General features: G+C 45.4%; 1 protein-coding gene across 1 annotated transcript; it reads right to left on the bottom strand.

Annotated features, from left to right (window-relative positions):
* Positions 1-251: 251 nt before the first annotated feature.
* On the bottom strand, positions 252-24,256 carry NRROS (negative regulator of reactive oxygen species). The gene is made up of 3 exons (XM_060150369.1): positions 24,132-24,256; positions 6,618-6,738; positions 252-2,471 (listed from the first exon to the last, which is right to left on the bottom strand). Exons 2-3 carry the CDS (start codon positions 6,723-6,725, stop codon positions 501-503), a joined length of 2,079 nt encoding a protein of 692 aa, XP_060006352.1. The 5' UTR covers positions 6,726-6,738; positions 24,132-24,256; the 3' UTR covers positions 252-500.
* Between the last annotated feature and the right edge of the window lie 320 nt (positions 24,257-24,576).

The raw sequence follows: 24,576 nt of genomic DNA on the forward strand, positions 1-24,576 counted from the left end.
GCTAGAGGTCCCATCTCAGACTACCCAGCTTGGCTCTGAAAGACTTGTCCTTGGGGAACCCTCAGAACACTGACTCTCGCCATCCATAGGACGTGCTCTTGGAGTGGTTTTTGCCGTAGGGTAGCACTGAACGATTTCCCTTTCTCACCTGTTCCATGGATGTCACCAAGGGAAGGGCACAAAAATAATCTAAATGAAACGACCAAAAAGAAAAAAGTAAGGAAAGAAAAAAACACAAGCTGCATTTGATTTAAGAAATATTTATAAGACACATTTTTTATTTTCATAGGATGTCACTTAATAAATATTTTACCAGGATGATTGAGGTTGCATCACAATGATAAAGGAAGAACTTGGGACAACTAAGGGATGGAAACATTTTAAACCTTAATTTAAACCTCAGTTCTTCAGACTTGTCCTCTGCACCAGATCTTGAAACCTGGCAGAGAAAGTGTCCTTACGTGTACAGACCAAGTTTCTAATGTTGGCACGTAGCCAGGTCAGTATATGGAGGACCAGTGGCAGCGGTTCTTGATTACCTGAAGCAGAGGCTTCCTGAAAGTGAGGAAGATGACAGTGCAGGCCACCAGCAGGGTGAGGCAGCTGGGAAGAATGAGCACGAGGTACAGCAGGCCCATGTCTACCCGCTCCCACTTACAGACCTGAGGAACGCCTCCGGGCAGCTCCGTCAGGCGAATGATCCTGGAGGAGAGGTTGCAAGTGACCATGGCCAAGTCGGCGACAGTGTGCAGGCGCTGCAGGGCCCCCCAGTCCTCCACCCCACAGCAGTCATATGGATTCTGACTGAGGTAGATGGTCCGCAGACTCCCCATGAGCTGCTCAGACACAGCCCTCTGAGGAAGGGCCGTGAGCAAGTTTCTGCGGAGATCCAGGGTCTGCAGGGCCAGGCTGCCCCTGAACCTTGGGAAACTGGTCAAGGCATTTCCCGACAGATCCAAGTCCCTCAGATTCCCAAACCCAGAGAAGTCCAACTCCTTGAAGCCGGAACTGAGGCCCACGTTCCTGAGAGACAGGACCTGTAACGTGGGGGCAATGTCCCAGAGAGGGGCGATGCTCCCATTCAGAAGCCCCCAGTTACCAGACAGGTCTAAGTGGGTGAGGGCCATGCCCTGGAACGAGCAGTCTTGTAGTGCCCCCAGCCCACAGCCCTCCAGAGACAGGCTCCTCAAAGATGCCACATTTCTGAAATCCACACAGCCGGGGGTGCCCCCGGGGTCTAAGTCCCCCGGCCGGGGACAAAGTGAGATCTGATTGTGGCTCATGTCGATTGTAGCGAGGTTAGTGGCATCAGCAAAAAGGCCAGTGGGGACACCCAGGAGCTGGTTGGAGCTCAGGTTGAAGGACCGGAGGCTCCTCAGGCAGCCAGGGAGCCCCGGAGCCAAGTGCACCTCCGACAGCTGGTTCTGGCTCAGGTCCAGCTCGATGAGCGCTCCTGGCAGCTCGTGCTCCCGGATGTGGAGTGTCATCAGGCAATTCTGGTTGAGGTTCAGGTGGGAGAGGGAAGGCATTTTCTTCAGGAAACCGTCTGGCAGATACTGGAACTGGTTCTGGCTCATATCCAGGAAGCGGAGATCAGAGAGGTCACTGGAAGAGAACTCTTCCCAGAGGTTGACGGTGCTGATGTTGGTCACGTTGCCGTCCATGAAGAGGAACTGGGCCACCATCTCCTGTGGGGACGAGGTGTTGTACAGGTCCCTGTAGAAGCCCATGTTGTTGTCCCGCAGCAGGAGGGTGTGCAACTTGCTGCACTGAGGCAGGAGGGGGAAAAACAGCAGGTGATTGTGAGAGAGGTCCAGCGTCTCTAGCTCAAAGGTGGCCTCTCCCCCCGATGCCAGGAACCACTCCAGGACGTTGTAGCTGACGTTGAGGGACCGCAGCTGGGTGAGGGCGAAGTCCACAATGCAAGGAAGGTTGTTATAGGCCAGGTTGAGGTGTCTCAGCTCAGGCAAGCCGTCGAAAGCACCACCCTCAATCTCAAAGATGTAGTTCCTCTGCAAATCCAGCTCCCTGAGGCGGCCCAGGCCCTCAAAGACAGAGTCATCCAGCCTCATGATGGTGTTCCTGGCCAGGGACACGGACTCCAGCGAAGAGAGGTTCTGTAGCATGAGGGCCGCCATGTCTTCCGTCAGGGAGTTCCCTGACAAGTCCAGCCTGCGCAGACCCCGCAGGCCGTGGAGAGCAGCTGCTGTCTCCTTGTAGCTCTCGGAGAGTGAGTTGTCAGGCAGTGCCAGGCTGCACAGGCGAGCCTGCTCCTGGAAGGCGCCACGGCTGATGTGCTCCAGGTGGCAGCTGTGCAGACTGAGGCTCTCCAGGAGAGGGTAACGCTGCAGCGAGTGGTTCCACAGGGTCTTGAGAGGGTTGGCATCCAGGAGGAGTGTCTGGGAGGATGGCGGGAGATTGCTGGGCACTGAAGCAAGGTTCTGCCCTCGACAGTCAGCGACTCCATCCAACTAGGTCCAAAAACACACGTCAGCAGGGCGGGGGCCTCTGAGGTGAGGGTTTGTGTAAAGAAACTTAGTTCACTCATCAGACTGTTCACTAAGGCTCCAGGCCTCACTCAACACACACAGCATATTAGAGAAGATCTGAGAACCTGTCCATCGGGTGCTGAGTGCTGACCATTGTATTGCAGTTTGGTGTTAACTACAGAGAGGAACTGAGGAGCAGGTCTCTACTTGGGTTTGAATCCCACCTCTGCCATTTATTCCCTATGTGACCTTGAGCAAATAATTTAGTCTAAATCTATTGTTTCATCAGAAAAATGGAGATAAAGTTAGCACCTACTTCAGAGGATTGTAGTGAGATTAGGCAAGAGGCTGCACAGTGCCTGGCACACAGTGGACGCTATTAATGCAAATGGTCACTATTGCATTGTTATCGCTATGATCATAACACTGTGTGTTTAACAGGGACGCTGCCCAAGAACCAGCAGTACTGTGGCATCTTCATTTTACCTGAAGGAATTTTGCCTGGGAGCCTCCTCTGTGCTCTCGATTGATAAATATTACAGCTCAAGAGGACGTGAGAGTTCATCACCAGCCTGAATCATACGGAGAAGTAAAAGGGTCTGGAGAGGACAGGTGAAGAGCCAGTGACAGAGCTGGGACCGGAGCCCAGAGCTCTTATTGCCCAATCCAGTGCTCTTCCTGAACGCCATTCTACCGCGACTGTGTGGCGAAGCTGCCAGGACGGATGGGTCTGGTCTCACTGCAGGAATCACACAAGCCTCAGGATACTTTCCTTCAGCCCACTTTCTACAAGATTGGGAAAAGCAATCATCCACAGGGTATCCCTTCGGTGTCCAGGAAAAAAGTTGTAAGTGATGAGATGGAAGGGCAATGGCATTTCTTTCCACAGATTGGTCAGTACAACAAGGTCAGTGATTGCCTAAAATTGTGGGCCCAGTCCCACGGGGCAAGCAGAGTAGTGGAACAGGGGAGAAAACTCCTGAGAGAGAGGAAGAAGCACAGCTTTGGAAAAGATGACAGACTCAAGTCTGAATCTTGGCTCTGACACTTATTAGCTTTGGTCTCTGGGCAAGGAATTAACCTCTTGGAACCCCAAGTTCTTTATCTGATTATTAAAATAAAACTTCTCATAATTAAAAATTGATCCACTATAGAAATAATGAAAATTAAACTATTCAGTAACCTCAGCCTCTCCTTCAAAGAAACGTTGTTAACCTTTTGTTACATCTCCTCTGGACTCTTTTCCAAAGACATTCTCTAACTTAAAAAAATTTTTCTTTGCAATATGGGTGGACCTAGAGATTATCATACTAAGTGAAGTAAGCCAGACAGAGAAAGACAAATATCATATGATATCGCTTATATGTGGAATCTTTAAAAAAAAAAAAAGATACAAATGAATTTATATACAAAACATAAATAGACCCGCAGACATAGAAAACAAACTTATGGTTACCATTAGGGAGGGATAAATCAAAAGTTTGGGATTAACATATACACACTACTGTATATAAAATAGATAACCAACAAGGACCTACTGTATAGCACAGGGAACTGTACTCAATATTTTGTAATAACCCATACAGGAAAATAATCTGAAAAAGAATATATATATATATATATACACACACACACACATATGAATCATTTTGCTGTATACCTGAAACTAACACAACATTGTAAATCAACTATACTTCAATTTTAAAAATAAAATAAAAAACATTTTAAAATGAGACTGTACTCTATAAACCATTCAGTAAGCGACTTCCTCCCCTCCCCCATTAATAATATGTGATAGATATATTGCCTTGGCAATAAAAGTAAATTTGATCACATTCTTTTAGGCAACTGTATATTAGTTCATTGCATGAATAGCACAGTGGCTAAGAGCCAGATCTCTACGATCAGCCCATCTTGATTCTGCTTTTTATCAAATGGGTGAGCTTGGGCTGGTACCTAACCAGTTGGGACCTTCATTACACCACCTGTAAAATGTAAATTATACTTGTAATTTTCCCTTGGGTTTGTTTTTTTTTTTTTAGGATTCAGTGTGATTGTTTATGTAAAGCACTTAACATAGAACCTGTCACATAAATGCTTAATAAATGTTTGCTGGAACAATTATTAGCATGCTCTAATTAGTTAATCTCCTATCGTTGAGCATTTGAGTTATATCTAATTTCCAGATGAATGTTAGAATGAATTTTTCTAGTTCTTTCTACACCTCCCCTCCCCCCCCAAAAGTCTTTGGAGTTTTGATTGGGATTGCATTATAATCACAGAGTAATTTGGGGGAGAACTGACATCTTTACAAAATTGAATCTCCCCACACAGAAACAAGATGTATTTCTTTATTTGAGTAAGTGTTGGTCTTCCCCCTGTGGGGACTGGAGAGTGCTGTGGTTAGGGGCTTTCCTCAAGCTGTGAGACCCTATTTCACCAGAGTTGCTGCAGTTGCTGGGGACATGTCTCTGCAATTCCTGCAGCCCCACTGACGTGTTGCAAAAAGTCCACGTGGCCATCAGAGCCCAAGAAAGCTTACCACATACACTTCATGATAATGTTGCATGGCTAATGCAAGGAGGGGCTTTGGAGAGTAGCTGGACTTTCAAACTCTCAACCCTCAATTCAAAAGAGCACTGGAAAGCCACTCTTTGATCTCACTGGTAGCCGAGTCCCTACTCCTGCCCACCAGGCTGCAGAGGGTCAGGCAGGGAGTCTAGCCTGAACCCTGCAAGCTGTCAAAGAACTTGCGCTTTATTCCCTCCTCTTCTTATGCCTGGTAACTCCTGAATTAGCTACTGTGAAGTTAATCTTTCATTGTCTCTGTAAGGGAATAATGGACGTCTGTATGACAGAGACTAACAACAATAGTAACAGTAGGGCTTCCCTGGTGGTGCAGTGATTGAGAGTCCGCCTGCCAATGCAGGGGACGTGGGTTCGTGCCCCGGTCCAGAAAGATCCCACATGCCGCCGAGCAGCTGGGCCCGTGAGCCATGGCCGCTGAGCCTGCGCGTCCGGAGCCTGTGCTCCGCAACGGGAGAGGCCACAACAGTGAGAGGCCCATGTACCGCAAAAAAGAATAATAACAGTAGATAAAACACATAGCACTTACTACACACAAGGCACTGTTCTGAGTGCTTTACATAAATTAACTCATTTAGTCATCATTGCAGTCCAGTGTTATGGTATTATTGGTTGGTACTATTATTACCTACATATTTTACAGACGAGGAAACTGAAGCACAGATTGGCCCAATGTCACCAGCTAGTAAGTGGTGGGGCTGGGATTTAAACCTGGTCTGGCTCACAATCCCTACCCGCTACGGGAGTCTACTTCACGCAGTGGTTAGAGGTTACTAAAAGCGGTCAAGAACCACGACCAGCTGGGTTTTTAAGATTCATCAGCTTTAAGAACACATTTTTGAATGTTATTAACCCTGACATCCATTTTGTCTTCCCAGTGCCCAGTATATAACACGGCTCAAGGAATATTCATTAAATGTATGTTGCTCAACTTTTAATACCACTAAGTCATAGGCAAAGGAGAAAATTTCTAGAGAGTGCTCAGTTATTAGGAGCCAAGTCTGCTTCCACATATAGGCTGAAAGCCCTGGAGAGGGTGAACCGTGAAAGCTCAGGTATCTCTCCCTGGATTGCTGTAAGCCTGAGCGTGGTCAAGGACGTTGCTGTGCAGGGCAGCCTGGGCAGCGTGCTCTTCAGTACAGCTGGTTAAGCATTTGCCACGGGCTCACACACAGACTCTGAGTCAGGGCTTCTTCAACTTTAATATTCCCCCCCACCAAGAGATTCTGATACCATTAGTGGAGCTCCATCATCCAGATTCTTAACAAGGTGTTCTTGTTCCAGGTGGCTGACCTTGGCCTGTCTCTGGGATCACCTGTCCTTAGCAGGTATGAGAAAGGTGGGGCAGGGCCTTTCCCAGGCATCATCTTTACCTTTGATTAAAGAGCAGCTTGCACATGGCATCGTGGTAAGTAGGTACAGAGTGATTCAGACTCATTCATTCCCTTCCCTCCTTGACTGACAATCCATCAGCTTTCCAAATGGACCCAACCTCGTCAGGACAGGAGCAACAGACAACTTGGAGTGCCCAGGAAAACTCACCAACTCACAGCCCCCTTGGGAAGTGGCCATGACATTTCCACTTGGATTCCTCCATTCCACTGTCAAGAAGTGAAAACCCAGGCAGAGCCAGAGGGGCAGTAACTCCATCTCAAGTGCAGCACTGTGGACAGAGGGCAAGGAAGAAGCGGGTAAGAGAAGGATATCCCAGAGGGATGCTATGCGCTCCCGGGAGAAAGAGTCAGTTCTCAGTATGTCCGCTGTTGGAGGCCCACGGCTACAGGGAGGTGGAAACCCACAGATTATTCAAATACCTCAACTTAGCCAACACATTTAACCTCTCACTCAACTGTCAACAAGAACTCATTTTCATTTTGCTTCTACCATTTGATGGGCAGGTGGCTGAACCTGAAACTCCCAAGAGTCCAGCAACAGAAGAGAGAAGCAAATCATTTGAGGAACTGGGTCTCAGGTCACCTAGAGTTTGCCATGTTTCATAGTTCTCTTGAAATGTTCCTCTCAAAGCTCAAATCTGCCATGCATCACCTGAGCTCAATAAATATCTGCTGAATGAATGAATAGTGAACTGGGATTGAAACATTAATTGTAGCCTCTGGTCTCATAGAGTTACTAATTGCTGTGTCAACACGAGGCTTTTAGAAAAGAGTAGACCTCACTGATTAACTCATTTGAATAGAGACCTTTGAAAAAAGGATTTTGATATTTTGCCTGCATGAGGGAAAATGCTGAGGGAAAAATGAAAAAGCAATCTTCAGATATAATAAGGGTTATTGATGAAGTGTGGTTACCGGCTCTCTTACCTGGCCAGTGAGCACACAACTGGAGTCATGAGAAGGCATAAAATTATACATAGACCAATAGAATTTTAGAACTAAGAGAAACCATAATGGAAATGTAATATACCCTCCACTGCCACATTTTTACAGGGCCAAAGATAAAAAGGCCACAGGTAGTAAGGGCTTATTCAAGGTTCCAGATCGACTTAGTGGCAGGGCTGGAAGTAGCCCCCAGAACCCCCACCCCCAAGCCCGGGTAATTTCTCTCCCAGTAGGCACTGTTGAATTGACTACCCTCTTGTTGGGAGAGTTTATAGCCCAGTGGCATCCCCTCCTAGCTCTGCATTCCTCAGAATCAGAGGCAAGAGCCTGGTCCCAGCATTTTGCCTGCCCTGTCCTCTCCTTGACATCCCCCCAGGAAGGACCACAGGAAGGACCACAGGGTCTGCCCTTGAATTGTCTCCTGGGCCAGCAGTTCCAGTGCTAACATGGACTCCTCACCTATTCCATGGGACCCACAGACATTTCTGCCTGACGCATCTAGCCATCTTGGGCCCCTTCCTCTTTCCCTTTCTTTGAATAAGTTTACACATCTCTAAGGATAATTTTAACTTTCTGGTCAGATTTGAATACTCACCAGTGAAAGACTAACAGAAAAGCTAAGTGAATCCAGGTAAGTCAGCTTTAACTTTCACTTCAGGTCAGGCCAGCTTTCCTTACCACAGAGGGAACCTCCAATTCAGAATTCAGGCATATTTGCCAGACACTGGGAGTCCCCTTCCCAGGCTCTCCTTCTACTTCTGCACCTGTGCAGGAATTATTACCTCATGGCACGTACAGGGCACAGATGGCAAAAACAGGGCCATATGGGCTCCTGTCCTCAGTGAACTCCCAATACACACACACACACACACACACACACACACACACACACACGGTAGGATCACTGCCCACCTTGAGATAAGGTTGCCAGACTTAGCAAATTACAAGATGCTGTTGGAATGCCAGATAAACAGAAAACAACTTCTTAGTGTAAATATGTCCCATGCAATATTTGGGACATACTTATACTAAAAAAAATTTATTATTTGTCCAACATTCAAATTTCACTCGGTTTGAATTGAGGAGAGACAGAAAGATGGGAACCATGGACTTACTCCCTTCGTCCTTCATCTCCTCTGTCAGGCTTGGGATGGTACATGCTGCTGTGACACTGAGCCTTTTAGAACAGTCAACCCTGTATATTGATATTGAGTTTAGATGTGTTCAGGTCTAGAGTGCAGACTGGAATGCTCGATGGGTCTGGTGTCCATTATGCCCAGAGTGTAATTTTAATTTCTGGGTCAACAAGAAAAGTTTTGCAAATTTAAAGCATATTTTCTCCTTTCTCCTAAACTCAGTCAACCAGCCCAGAAAAACTCTTGCTGTGCCCTCTGGGCACTCCATCTCTCATGAGACAGCCTGAGAAAATTATGGGATTTGGAACCAGACAGACCAGGATTTGAATTCTGGCTCCAGTATTTGTTATTTGTCCTTGAGCAATTCACATAAATTCTCCGAGACTCAGATAATCCTGTTATAAAACAGAGATAATAATAACTACTCAGAATTTTTATGAGAATCAAATAGTGTATACATAAGTGCTTCAACTATGAAGGTACTTAATAACAATTATTATTTATGAGTTCTTAACACCAGTGAGCTGGATGAGTGATTGTTACTCCTATGTGTAATCTCCAAGGTAATTGAACAGCCACAGAAAAAAGGGAAAAGAATGAATAATTTGGTGGAAGAATAAGTAAATCATTCTACCAACTAAATGTGTGAAAGTTACGTGGGAAGGTTGGACTACAAATTCTGTGTTAATAAATTCCAGAAAAAACTTATTTGAATAGAAAAAAAAAAGGCTAATCCCAGTAACAGATGACTGTGCTGGTTGAGAGCAGTTTGTCCTCAGAGCCATAGTTTACCCTGCCCCACCCAGCTCTGGTTTGCAGGGACTGATTTCTGAAGGCTCTGGGTGTCAGCTGGCCTCCGGCTGGTTTGGTCAATGGGGAGCACTACTGGGAGGTTAGAGAAGTCCTTGAGTTTCTTCTGGTGACTCCCAGGCTCTGGTAGTCCTCCCAGTATCCTCCCCCTACCTAGGGGAGGTGGCAGCTTCCCAAAGTTGCTAATCTCTGGATTAACTGTCTGTACTCCGGTTGGCTTCTCAGCCTCTTTCATCACGTGTAGCCAATTTCCTGCATTAAATTTCCTCTGTTTTAAATAATCTGTGTGTTCCTGTTTCCTGGTTGGAGCCTGACGGATACAATGATGTAAGTGAGAATGGGCTTGGAACAATACAAAACAAAAAGGTATGTAATGACTCTGAAAAGCAATAAGAGACTTTCAAAATAATAACCGTTTAGGTTGAGAAACACTCTTCCTGGGGTGTGTGGCTGCAGGAGCCTTCCTCAGAGCCACGGCATGGTGAGGAGTACAAGATAAACAGTTGGGATGCCTAGTCTCATTGGAAAATCCCATGAGCCCCCTCCTGTGTGCACAGGACTGCTTCCCTCCACCCACACTTACCCTCAGCTGGGCGAGGACCACTCAACAGTGTCTCCAGATGTATGAGAGCGTCTACGCTTGAGTGTGCTTTTTAAAAAGTAACCATCCCACTTTATTCCTATCTGTCTGATATCTTCTGAAAAATACATCCATTTTTTAAGCCAAATGTTTCTCATCTTAGATACATTTTTGGCGGAGAAAGGGAAGTGAATGAAGAACAATTATGATGGATAGCACACATGACAGTATGACATTAACAATTTAAATGGGGTCACCTGGAACCTCCCCTTGTTATAATTAAAAGGGCTTGGACCAAGGGTGCCTATTTCATGGGCTGTGAACCACTGTGGGAGCCACAGAGTAATACAAAAGAACTGCAAACCAACCCATTTTCCAAGTAGGGTCTGAAAAAGTACCATGTTTCCTCCAGGTGACCACTGGGAAAATAACCCATAGAAGACCTGAGATCCTGACATGAGAAGCAGATGGCATTAACAGAATCTGCTTGTATCTGTTCTTCTTAAACCAGATAAAGAGGTTGAAGAGTTCTTTCCAAGTGTGGAAGCAGAAAATAGTAAGTCCCATTCTTTTTTTTTGCAGTACGCGGGCCTCTCACTGTTGTGGCCTCTCCCGTTGCGGAGCACAGGCTCCGGACGCGCAGGCTCAGCGGCCATGGCTCACGGGCCTAGCCGCTCCGCGGCATGTGGGATCTTCCCGGGCCGGGGCACAAACCCGTGTCCCCTGCATCGGCAGGCAGACTCTCAACCACTGCGCCACCAGGGAAGCCCTGACAAACACACATGTACACTATTTTTTTTCACATGGATGTAGGTTTTCCTGTATTAATATTCCTTATTAATATTTCTTTAAAAATATTAATATCCCTTATTCTTTTAAGGGTTATTAATTCCAAATAGCTTTCTGTTGTCATGGAATGTCTTTATCAGCGGATAGTAAAACACAACCATCAGGGAAGGGCTGATCTACAGGTATTTTTGTCCATAAAAAGGTATCCTCACACTCAACGTTTGGGAATACTAAGGAGTAACTCTGACCTGAGTTTTAGTTTTGCTTTGTTGGTATTTTCTGATTCATTTTCAGGAAAGGATGCTGGATTTCTAGTATTGGGGGGCACCCTGAACATCACCCCCTCACTCCCTCTCACCTCCCCACCTTCTCCAGCTGCTGCTACTACTACAGCAGCTGCCTCCAGAGCTGGGACTGCAACCTCTTTGCTGATGCCACTATTAGCAAGTGCTAAGAGTGTTATCCATACATTAGCATGTAACTGAGAATTTTCTCTGCAAAATAATCAGATAAGTTTAAAAAGCTTTAAAGAAAGAGGTCTTGCAGGTGAAAGTGGGAAACTCTCAGTGTTAGAAACAAATATTTATAGACTGGTTGTGGGTGGGGCAGGGGGAAGGGGATGAGGGGCAGAATCTCTAGAAGCAGAGTTTGCACAAGTATGGAGTGTAAACGTGTGATGGTGACATCACTGAACACAAAAGGCACGGGTGCTAGGTAGAGGACTCCACAGAAAAGGAGTCCGCCTTTGTTTAAAAATAAAAGAGCAGATCCCACTTGGGACCCTGGGAGGAAGGGAAGGGCAGCTGGTCACAGACCACAGAAAACAGATAATAAAGAACAGAAACCCCAGTCTATGACCACTTCAAATAATTCCTGCTACCAAGAGGTATTTGAATGCTTCAGGCAAGCAGCCCTGGTCTCTGATTCTTAGCAAAAAAAAAAAAAGAGTGATCTCAACTGTCACCAAATGGTTATACTTAGCATCTCCCATGATGAGACCACCTGCATCCTGAGTCTCCAGGTGTGGTGCCTTGGGAAACACAAAGTCCCATATTGGTAGTACCCTTGCCGAAAACTGTTTGCCCTGAACCAGTCATAACGAAAGATTCAGACTGTAAGATGTCCTACAAGACAACTGGCTTGGACTCTTCAAAATAAAGTCAGTCTTGAAAAACAAAGAAAGGCAGGGGAGGGGAGAGGTCTGATTACAAGTGACTAAGAAACATAATGACCAAATCCCATGCATGTACCTTGAGTTGATTTTGGATTTTAAAAAATCTCTAAAAGAAAAATTTGAGACAATTGGGGAAATTTACATGTGTACTAAGTGATGTCTTTTTAGGTGATATTATGTACAAATGATATTACCAGATTATTGCTAATTTTCTTAGGTATGATAATGATGTTGTGGTTATGCAGATAAATGCCTTATTGTTAGGAAATGCATGCTGAAGTATTTAGGGGTGAAATTTCATGATGTCTACAATTTATGTAACCTTCTTTCAAATGGCTCAGCAAAGATAGAGAGAGAGTGAGAATGACAGAGAGAGGGAGAGAGAGAGAGAGAGAGAGAATTAAAGCTAATTATTACCAACTGAAAAATTTAGCACTGTACTTTCTTTTAACTTTCCTGTAAATTTGAAATTTTTCAAAATTAAAAAATAATGGGAAAAATAAAATAAATGTTAGAGTTCCTAAAGGGAGAGGGATTATGGTAATCTTTTATCCCCAAATTTCCAGGAATGTACATTTTTCAAACTTCCTTCTCAGAAAGGTACTCAGGAAACAGTTGTTAAATTTAAAATGCATTACACATAAACCTTTAAAATATCCTGAAAATTCTAACATTTTGACATTCAAACTAGAGCTTCCAGACAGCATCTCTCACACCTGAAAGGGGCACAGAAGTGTTAGATCACGCGGCCTGACTGTGGTTCAGGAAGCACAGTTGATATACTACTGTAATTTCCACTGTCCAGGTCAATTGCTCTGTCCACCAGACCCACAGTCGCTCTGGAGGGGCAGCCCTCAGGAGAAGCTTATGACCTCACCACTACGTGGACCTCCACCAAGCTGACAGAACCTTCAGGAAGCACCTGACCCGGGGAGGTCACTCCTTACTTGTGGCCGTCACCCTATGAGTGATCTCAGCGCAGAGAGACAAGGGAGAGAATTAGGGAATTAGCAGTGGAAATTGGAGCCAAGAGGCACAGAGAGAGGAGGTGGAGTTGAATTTTTGAGGGATTTGCCACGAGGAAGCAAAAGCAGAAGCTAGACGACAAGGCATATGGAAAGAAAGGAATGAGATAGTCAACAGAGGGCAAAGATCGGAGAAGATGGACTAGGAAGAATGACGAGAGGGTGGAGTGCGAAGGCTGGGAGAGAGGTTGGGGAGATGGACTCAAGTCTGCCTCTCTGGTTCCTGGTGGTTCTTGGAAAATGGCTGGGCTCATTTCCAAGCTCCATGGTTTTTCATGATAGCACCTCACCACCATCACCACCCCTATAGGCTGGCCCAAAAGTTGCATCTTAGCAACAAAAAGAACCTAACTAAAACAGGACGTGCGCTCTTTGATAAGCTTGAACACAAAGACAAAACAGAACGTAATATTTCAAAGGAGCACATTCAAGCATTATGATGCTACCTGAAAATTAGAAAGTAGCTGAAATCTGAATGCAAGAATGTATTTTTCAAAGTGCACCCTACAGGCAAGAATCACAAGGGATGGTAAAACTAAAGAGTGAAAATTTGTTGGGAAACAAGATATTAATATAGTCTTAAAGTATCTTATTAATAAAGTTACTTGTTAATTTTTTTTTTTTTTTTTGCGGTATGCGGGCCTCTCACTGTTGTGGCCTCTCCCATTGCGGAGCACAGGCTCCAGACGCGCAGGCTCAGCGGCCATGGCTCACGGGCCCAGCCACCCCGCGGCATGTGGGATCTTCCCGGACCGGGGCACAAACCCGTGTCCCTTGCATTGGCAGGTGGATTCTCAACCACTGCGCCACCAGGGAAGCCCTATCCTTGTTCTTATAAAATACACAGTGAATTATTTAGAGGTAAAGGGTGTGATGTCTGCAACATTACTAAAGTTCCAATTTCTCCTCATCCTCACCAACACTTGTCATTTTCTGTCGTTTTTATTATAGCCATCCTAGCAGATGTGAAGTGCTATCTCTTTGTTGCTTTGATTTGCATTTCCCTGATGACTAGTAATGTTGCACATTTTTCATGTGTTTATTGGCCATTTCTATATCTTCTTTGGAGAAATGTACAAAATGTGTACTTTCGCATCCAAAGATTTTTAAATTTTGATTTTGGAATTACATGTAAAAGAAAATGCAGAATAGTTGTAAAAGTAAAGAACCAGTTGTATTTTTGGTCAAACATCCCTATATTTTGCAAAGAATATTGACTCATTATAAAAGAACTTGCAGGGCTTCCCTGGTGGCGCAGTGGTTGGGAGTCTGCCTGCCGGTGCAGGACACATGGGTTCATGCCCCGGTCTGGGAGGATCCCGCATGCCGCGGAGCGGCTGGGCCTGTGAGCCATGGCCGCTGGGCCTGCACGTCCGGAGCCTGTGCTCCGCAACGGGAGAGGCCTCAGCAGTGAGAGGCCTGCATACCGCAAAAAAAAAAAGAACTTGCAAATTGAGGATTGGAACAAGAGAGCATTTAGAACTGAGATGTGTGAATTCAGACCTCGTAATTTGCTTCTCTGGCTTCCTCTCTTAATAATGAATTTGTTAACAGAAATAGACTCACATAGAAAATAAACATATGGTTACCATAAGAGGAAAAGGGTGGGGGAGGGATACATTAGGAGTTTAGGATTAACAAACACACACTACTATATATAAAATAGATAGCCAACTGTGTAGCACAGGGAACTGTATTCAGTATCTTGTAATAACCTATAATGGAAAAGAACATGAAAAAGAATAGATAGATAGGTATGTGTATAACTGAACCACTTTGCTGTACACCTGAAACTAACACAACAGAGTTAATCAACTATACTTCAAGTTTTAAAAAATAATGAATTTGTTAAAATATAGGCAATACAATGGCTTTTGAGTGCCCCCCGAAATTGTCTCATATCCTGCAGATAGGAGAGAGCAAATTGGCACACTTTTTCTGAAGGACAATTTAACACGATTTATCAAAGACCTTGAAAACATTATTTTATACAATAATTCCACTTCTAAGGATTTATACTTAGGAATTACAGTGTAGGTAAAAATATTTTTACAGAAATATTCATTGCTGTATTCAGTGACAATACTGCAAATATTCAGTGATAAAAATAAAAAGGTGGAAATCATCTAAAAGTCCAACAATGAAAGGATTGGCTAAATACATTATGATACAGCTATACAATAGGTATAATGTGTAGCAATTAAAAATGCTTCAGTAGCAATATATTCAACACAGAAAGATGTCAGGAACCTGCTCACTAAACAGGCAGCTGCCACCCCAGGTGTGTTAAAGCACAGGCAGGTGGACAGGCTCCCAGGGATGAGGATACTATAATGATGACAAAAACTATTTTTTGAACTTTGTTATAAAAGTTGTCTTAATACAGTAATAACCTTGCAACACAGGCATTATGATTCCCATTTTACTGGGGAGGATATTGAGGCCAAGAAGTTGGTGATGTACTCAAGATAAGAGCCAGGCTTTGAACCTGTTCCATGTGTCCCCTTACCCTGGGCTCTTCCTTTACCTTTGCAGCCACCTTTCCAGGGGCTGGGCTAAGAATATGCAACCCCAGATCTAAAACCCCGGACTCTGAAAAGTAAAAGTAGTGTGTATAATAAAACTTATTTTAGTTATTAGTCAGTGATATTTTTCTTCCATTGACTCCAAACATAATCCTTTTAAGCACACTCACAATCAACTCAATTCTAAGTAATTATAAGAAATTCTCTATTTCAGTGATATTTATTAGGCTCTGATTATGACGTATATTTTAATTTTTAACTAATAATAGATTGTTTCTATTCTTTAAAAGCTTATCTTAATATAGTAACTGAAGTTGATGGCTGGCAAATTAGAAAATACAAAGAAGCAAAGATACAGATGTGGACAAAGTAAATATCAGGTGCAATTCTCCCCACTGTTGAGATGCTGACATGTATGTACCCTTTCAAGTATTTTCTACACACATGCAGATGCATGCATATTTTTTTAACAAATATACTACACATTCTGTTTTGTATTTTCCCTATTGTACTGTTGGGGCCCCTTTGCATTTGCTTCCAGGACTTGGATCCCCCTTTAAATCTGGACAAAGAAATGAGGAGTTGCATCATTTGAATTTGCTGGAATGCTCCTTGAATATGTGGTCCTAAGAATTTATGTGAGGAAGGACAGTTCTGTGGCACGTGACTCTTAGCAACTGCACTTTCATTCAAATTTTGTAACTGACCACCCTTTTGAGAAGAACTGCAGCATTCTGAAGGGACTATCCACCAGTATTTCGGAGGTGAGAACACTCAGGCCAGAGAAATGAAGTGACACGGACAAGGTGCCACAGAGAATGCAATGCCATGGTTTCCAAGCACCAGTTTAAAATCCAGATCTCTTTTTCCTACTCGGAGCCTAGCACATCTGGTCAGCCAGGCTCCACAAAGGCTCTTGTGAGAAAAGTCTTCGTCTGGGAGAGGTTGAGGCTCTGCCTCCACCTGGAGGGAGGCTGGAGGCCACAGCAGCTCTTCTTCCTTTGGGCTCTTCCTATAGCAAAGCCAGGCAGCCAGGGTGTGGAGCGCTGCCTGAGTGCTACCCTGCTGACTTTGTCTCCTCGGGGCTACAAATGAGTCAACCAGCTTCCCTGTGTGGTCAAGGTCAGCCCTTTAGAACCAACAGAAGTCAAGTCACTCTGTCCCGTTCCATAGACACAGGCTGCATCTGGCCACAGGTCTTAAAAGATGCAAATCTGCTCCCACGGGGGTGATAACATCTTGTTCTTACGTGGCTGGTGGTGTCTCCTTTGTATAGAGAGACATACATACTCTCTGTGGATAGGCACCCAACCAATAACGCATTCGTTTCAAACTTGTTGTTTCTGTTCAGTATATAGGTTTGTTCTCTCTGATCATTTCACTCCTGTGGTGGCTCCGGTTGACAATAACAGCTGCCTTGCTGACCTCACAGGGTTGTGTCAAGACTGAATTAGAGGGCTTCCCTGGTGGTGCTGTGGTTAAGAACCCGCCTGCCAATGCAGGGGACACGGGCCCAAGCCCTGGTCCGGGAAGATCCCACATGCCGCGGAGCAACTAAGCCCGCGTGCCACAACTTTGAGCTTGCGCTCTAGAGCCCGCGAGCCACAACTACTGAGCCCGTGTGGCCTAGAGCCCCTGCTCTGCAACAAGAGAAGCCACCGCAATGAGAAGCCCACGCACCGCAATGAAGAGTAACCCTCACTCGCCACAACTAGAAAAAGCCCACGCACAGCAACAAAGACCCAATTCAGCCAAAAATAAAATAAATAAGAAAATGAATTTAAAAATAAAAATGAGAGAATGTGTGTGAAAAGGCTTTATCAATAAGGAAATGTTGTGGATTACACTAGTAAGATAAGGTAGTATCAGGCTAAAGGCAAGGCAGAGTTCCTCTGTGCAAACAGGGAGCTGGTGTTAACTAAGAGAGAGGAACTGCAGTACCTTCTCCCTTCCATGTGTGAGCCTTGGGATATTCAGAGGAGGCAACACCCAGAGTCTGTGGGAGATTATGGATGGAAGGAGTTATAGGTGATAACCGAGATTTATTGCCCAGACTGGAAATGTATCACTCCCACCCAACCAGCCGACCCTGGTTCCCTTGAGAAAGAGGGCAACTGAGGAATGAAATGATACAGATTCCTGATAACTGATCAGCTCAACTGGGATAGTACTCAAGCTCCCAGATTGTCTTCTAGGCTCTTAACTGTAGTATCTAATGTTTATTGAGTGCTCACCTTGGGATAAGTGCTAGGCCAGGTGCTCTACATATAATAATCCTCACAAAATCCTAGCAAGTAAATGTTATCATCCTCATCTTACACTTGGTAAATTGAGGCTCACAAAGGTTTGGGCCACATAGCTAGAGATGTTAGAGCTGCAATTCAAACTTAGTCTGTGAAGCCAGCAAAACTCAGTGTCAATTCCACAAGCCCCAGCCATCCTGGGATACTGGCTATCCCTGACTAAATCACACACTGTTTCCTCTGTGGGAAAGGTCCTTTTTCTGGTATTCTCCAATGGCTGAACTCTTATTCATCCTTCAAGGCCCAGGACATGGGTCACCTCCTCATCATATCCTCATAGTTCAGATGCGCAATAATTCAATAATCCAAATAACATGCTACTATAGTATAGTTATAATGCCTATGGAAGTCTTACATTTAAAAAAATATTTTATTTTTATGTTTATGAAAAGAATATGAGTGGTAATTGGGTATTAATAGTAATTTGACTTTTCCCCCAACTTTTATTATGAAAATTTTTAACATACAGAAAAGTTGAAAAAATTTAACAGTGATCACTGGTATACCCACTACCTAGATTCTACTATTAATAGTTTACTATATTTGTTTTTAATCTCATATCTATCCATCTACCTATCCTTCTATCCATCCTTCAAGCCATCTCATTTTTTGATGCATTTCAAAACAGATTAGAGTCATATGTACACCTCCCCCTAAATACTTCCGAATGCATATCAACTGATTTTTAAAATCAATTAATTAATTTATTTATTTTTGGCTGCTTTGGGTCCTCGTTGCTGTGTGTTCTTTCTTTAGTTGTGGCGACTGGGGGCTACTCTTCGTTGCGGTGCGCGGGCTTCTCATTGCAGTGGCTTCTCTTGTTGCAGGGCATGGGCTCTAGGTGCACGGGCTTCCATAGTTGTGACACATGGGCTCAGTGGCTCGTGGGCTCAGTGGCTCGCAGGCTAGAGCACAGGCTCGGTAGTTGTGGCGCACGGGCTTAGTTGCTCCGCAGCATGTAGGATCTTCCCGGACCAGGGCTCAAACCCATGTCCCCTGCACTGGCAGGTGGATTCTTAACCACTGTGCCACCAGGGAAGCCCCTGCATACCAAGTGATTTAACCTTAAAAAAAAAAAGTTCCTACTTTTTCAATCTTCTGCATCAATTTAATTAATTTAATCTTAATTTAATTGAGATTGCAAAGTCAGCTATTTTATTTGGGAAAAAAAAAGTTTCTGTCTTGTAAGAAGAAAAAAAAAAGATTTGATAATCACTGCCTTACTGTTCTCAGCCAGAATTAGCAGGAAAGCAGCTCATACTAAAGAGTGAATGATATCCTCTTTAATGAACTGCTCTTTAACAGGTATTTATATAGGTAATAATGAAAAATAATAAAACGTTCATGGTGTAGTTTCAGGACAGTAGGAGAGATAATTTTACGCTTTTAAAAATCCTCAAATTATACTAGCAAGGTGGGTTACCTGTTGTAAGGCCAATTCTTGTTCTCTCTCTAACACTTATTTATTTATTTTGCGGTATGGGGGCCTCTCACTGTTGTGGCCTCTCCCGCTGAGGAGCACAGGCTCCGGACACGCAGGCTCGGCGGCCATGGCTCACGGGCCCAGCCGCTCCGCGGCATGTGGGATCTTCCCGGACCAGGGCACGAACCCGCGTCCCCTGCATCGGCAGGCGGACTCTCAACCACTGCGCCACCAGGGAAGCCCTTCTCTAACACTTATTTGAGTTCACAGAGGAATGGGAGTAATGTGATATTTTTAACGCCCTCTCCCAAATAATGATTTTTAGGGAGTTGTTGGATAAAGCCAAAACAACTGGATTATAATTTAGTGCTACTGGTTAATAATAATAATAATAATAATAATAGCACTTGAGGTTGCAAAGGCTTCTTATAGATATTTGATCTCATGTAATACTTGCAACAGTTCTACATAGTAGGAATTATTACCTCCATTTATTATTGTGGTAAAATATACATATAATTTACCATTTTAACCCTTTTTGAGAGTACAATTCAGTAGAATTAAATACATTCACACTGTTGTGCAATCTCACCATTATCCTTCTCTAGACGTTTTCCATTATCCCAAACTGAAATTCTTTCCCATCAAACAATAATTTCCCATTCTTCCCTCCCCTCAGCCCCTGATAACCACTATTCCCTTTCTATACATTTGCCTATTCTAGGTACCACATATAAGTGGAATCATATAATATCTGTCCTTTCCTGCCTGGATTATTTCATTTAGGATAAGGGTTTCAAGGTCCCTCTATGTTATAGCATGCATCCGAAATTCATTCCTTTTTATGACTGAATAATATATAGACCACATTTTGTTTCTCCATTCATCCATCAATGGACATTTGGGTTGTTTCTACCTTTTGGTCATTGTGAATAATACTGTTATGAACATTTGTGCACAAATATCTATGTTAGAGTCCTTGCTTATTGTCCCCATTTTACAGGTAAGAAATCCAAAATTCAAAAAGGCCAAAATGAACATCTTAAGTCTCATGGCTTACAGAAAGTGAAGCCAAAACCAGGGCTGAGTTCTGGCCCAGGTAGGAGGTGCTGGATGTGCACCTGTATGGGAGGAATATATGTTGGATGAATGTTCAGCTGGGTTGCACAGGTAAGTAGTTGTTGGTAAACAGGTATCCCATGAGCCCCACCCCAGCTGCCTGGCCCCTCTCTTGTAACTCCCAGTTCCCTCTCCCCCATGATCCAGCAACCAAGGTGGTAACATCTGACCCAGCAGGGGCCCCCAGGAACCTGCTTCTAAGGACAATGTCCATTCTGTTTGGTCAGTGCCCGTTCCATGTGGTGTTTGATATCCTGAATAGCACCCCTGAGTGTTCAGAGGGCTATGGTCTTCTCTGGGGATGAGGTACCCTGTCAATGCCATGGGGTGTACCTATGACAGAGATGAGGGCCTTTGGAGGTTCTGTAAAAAGAGCTAGAAAGCCTAGAAAAAACTGGGGATTTAGAAGGAAATAAGAAGACAGTAACATTAGTGAAAATGGAAACTTCAGTTTAGGGACCCGAGGAAGGGTACAAGAACCTAGAAAAAGAAAAAGGCCATCAGGAGAGTCCCACGAGGAAGTCTCAGGGTGTCAGGCTGGGCAGTGATAGGGAGACCATTAACATGTCTGAGGGTGAAGGAGGTGGCCCAGGGCCAGGCATGGAAAGACCCACTTGCCACGGACCCTACAGGCTGAGGAAGAGAGCTCAGCCTTTCCCTTTGGTGGGACCACAGAGGGGAGACACTGGAAAGGCAGGAGAGACCTGAGGGATCATGGCTGGGCCTAATAAGGAGCAAAAGTAGAGACGATCAGGAGGGGCCAGTGTCCAGCCTGACATCTAAAATAGAATGATATGAAGTTATTGGGGAGTATGATGTGCACCCCAAGATGAGCCCCTGAGCAACATTGTGGGTGCTGGGTTGCCTCAGACACTTAGGTCCTGCTTAAGAGAGCCAGGGTGGAAAGACAGAGAGCCCCAAGTGCTACCTTGTGAAGAAAAATCCCCTCCCGATTCTTTTCTTTCTTGGAGGGGCCAACAGAAAGTTTCTTGGGGCACACAGCACAGCACTTGAGCAAGGTGACCTTGTGGGCTGAGGTTGCAGGTGGGGAGTCCCTGTGTCCTCACAGCGTTTTGTGGCCACGTTTAGCACCAGCCCTGCTCCTCATGCCCACCTCGCTAGTGAGAACCACTGCAGGGTTCTACTTCCTCTTTTATGCCCTTTCTTCAGCCTGAAATCACTCACGCATCAAAATGAGAAGACACGTGGGGTTTGGTCTCAGCCGCTGACTCCACGCCCTCTGGAAATCAGTTGGTTTTGCCTACCCACGTTCATTTCTCCTTCTGGTAACAGCTCCTCAATTCCCCTTTGAGGAGACCACCACTTCCTTTCTTTTCTCTCCTCCTTTTATTTTAAAAAATGTTTTACTTGTGGTAAAATACACTAACATAAAATTTACCACCTTAACCATTTTTAAGTGTAGAAATCATTAGTGTTAAGTATGTTTACACTGTTGTGCGACCAACCCCCTCCCTTTCTTCAAAAGTCTGTGTTCTTTCGGGTCTAGCCTCAACTCATGCTCCAAGATGAGCCCTATGATCAAGGCTGGGCCCATCAGAGCCTCCTAATTCCTTAACCACAGTGATTGGTTTATAACAGGTACAGCACAGATGCCAAGCCCATGAGAATCCATCTAAACATTTTTGCTAGGACTATTAGAAAAGAGGCTTTCCTCTCCCTGCTTCAGATGCCAAACTGGTGGGAATTAAGCTGAGAGCTGCAGGCAGCCATCTTTGTCAACAGCTTTAGGATCTGCCTGATAATGAAGCCTACACAAAGGAAAGCAAAGGTGAGGAATGGAGATAGATGGATGCCTGGCAATGTTTGAGCACCCAGATCCAGCCATGCCTGAAGCTATTCCCCATAGACTTTTTGGTCATTTGAAACAATAAATCCTCTTTTTTTCCCCCCTGAAACCAAGCTCAGTTAGGTTTTTGTCATGTGGAACTAAACGACCCCTAAACTCAAGTTGACAGCTGCTTGTGACGCTTGATAAGATCAGTAGCCTTTTTCCCTCTCCTCACCTCTCTGAGCTTTCAGAGACCAGCATCTAATGTAGCCCAGAACCCCCCACATATTGAACACATAACATTCGTTTGATGATGAGGTTGAGAAGAATAATTTTGGGGGAAATGAGAATAATAGAGAAAAATATTTGTCACTAATGTGCAGATACATCAGTGAGCATCCCTGACCATACATGCATGTCCTAGAAAGATAATGTTTTTCAGTCATGGGTGAAAGCCCACCCTCCCCTAATGTATGTGGTTACAGTGCGGATCTGAGCATGATGTGAGGTACACCTAGTGTTCCATCCAAGAATCTAGCTCACACTTTGTGATGTGGATGCACGCTACAGCCAGAACACAAATTACAATCAGTACTAGCATCACTCTTTCGAAAGAATCAAAAAGACTAGAGACAGACAGGTCAATGTATCCCTAACACAGGCCCCGGGACAATTACCAGGAGCCTGCTCTCTGTTTGGGAGCCTCCTGTTCTTGGATGATGGGTTTAAGGACTCTGTGGGATCAGGTTCACATGGGTGTTCATGAAGTTCCCACGAGGGCACCCATTAGATGAGATCACCCTCTTTGTGAAAGAGGTTTTGATTTTTGTTGAACCTAAAGACGGGAGTTGAGGTTACCCCCCACCCCCGGGGCCCATGATTCTATAATCCCCTCTAGGAACTCTCAAACATACACGTACAAACCTATGTGGTATGTGAGGAAAATAAATAAGTCTCAGGGCTATAAAACCCAGTAAACCATCAACCTCCACAGAAAGAGTCTGTGCAGCACAGCCAGTAGGTGATGGGGACACAGGAGACCTCAGAAGGCCAACTCTACAAACTCGAATGATTCTGCTGTCCAGACTCCTAATAGGCTGTTCCGTCATGGAAGAAACCTCCCGTGGAGTCCCTTCACTCCCACCTGGAAGTGCGCCACCCTGGACCAGCCCTATCCAGGGGCTCCATTCCTAGGACCTTGCCTCAGCCTCCTGGAGTCCCAGCCACCGTTGGACACGTGGTCGCCTCCCCTCAGGGATGCGGTGAGCTGGCAGCCCATTCTGTGGGCGGCACACAGCCCGCTCAGTGGCTCCTTACTTCTGTCAGCTCCTGAGGGCAGGGGGATATATGCTGAATCCTCCACAATCTAGCCCACATGGAGAAGCTGCGTGGGCTACAGAAGAACACTGTACAAGGGGATCGGAGGCCTGGACTCTAGTCAGGCTGTGGGTTCAAGTAACAGAACCTGGGGAATCTCCCAAGGACACACACTCTGTGGGGAAGGGGCTTTGTCTTCTTCACAGCTCTAGCCCCACCCAACACCTTGAACTCCAACTCGCCTGCACATGGAAGATATCCATAAATATGTTGTTGTTAATGAGTTGCAGGGTCTTCATCTATGAAATCGTGGTTCTCAGTCCACGTTGTTGGGCAGGGAAGGCAGGCTGAGTGTTCACAGAGCAGTCTCACTACATCCAGTCATCCAGCCCAGGGAGGGAGCATTACTGTTCCCGTTTCGCAGACAAAGAAACCGAGGCTCAGGAATTCCCCCCCCCCCAGAGTCAGGAATCAGACCCAGGTCTGACTCTGAAGCCCTCACTGTTTCCACTACACCACGCCACCTCTAAGTCTCCCAGAAGGAGGTATTTCCACCTCTACCCAGAGCTGTAGCCCCCAAACAGAACTGGTGGAGCTTGGATGCAGCAAGCCACAACTTCCCCGTCAGCCCCGAGCTGTGGGCCACGGACGCTGACCTCCTGCATTCCCACTCTTCCGAGCCGCCCGCCTCTGGAGGGACCGCGGCTGCCCCTCAGGAAATACTCACGGCTCCCGCAGGCCCAGGCGGCTCCGCGGGGCGCATCCTCTCCCGGGGCTCTGGCCTCCTCCTCGACAGCAGCCGAACGTGGGGTTGAACTGCCTGCTCTCTCTGGGGCATCAGGTTATTTTAGCACTTGCGGAAGGAACTGACGGAAACTGAAGTCACATGGAGAATGAGCAGCTCAGCAACTCAGCACTCACAGAGAGCAGGCATCTTAGAACTGCCGCCGCGGGTGGGTGGCAGGGGGGATGGGAGAGGGCGGGAGGGAGGGCGGGAGGCAGTGGCCCCCGGACTACCTACTGGATTAGTCGCGAAAGAGGCCACATATTTTTATGGTCTCCCAGCAGTGCTAACCAAGGCTCCCCAGGGCTTCTGGCCTTCGAGATTTTGAGGGGGTAGGGAACTGGGGGCCCTGCCTACGAGCTCTGCTGACCCAGAAACTCCTCTTCAA

Source organism: Lagenorhynchus albirostris, chromosome 5 (genome assembly GCF_949774975.1).
Source record: "Lagenorhynchus albirostris chromosome 5, mLagAlb1.1, whole genome shotgun sequence".
NCBI classification, from domain to species: Eukaryota; Metazoa; Chordata; class Mammalia; order Artiodactyla; family Delphinidae; genus Lagenorhynchus; species Lagenorhynchus albirostris.

Coding starts and splice junctions, on each gene's coding strand:
- NRROS (XM_060150369.1), bottom strand. CDS start 6,725: ATGGAGTTACTGCCCCTCTGGCTCTGCCTGGGTTTTCACTTCTTGACA. Junction 2,472..6,617: donor CCCAAGGGGGCTGTGAGTTG/GTGAGTTTTCCT, acceptor TTTTGGACCTAG/TTGGATGGAGTCGCTGACTG.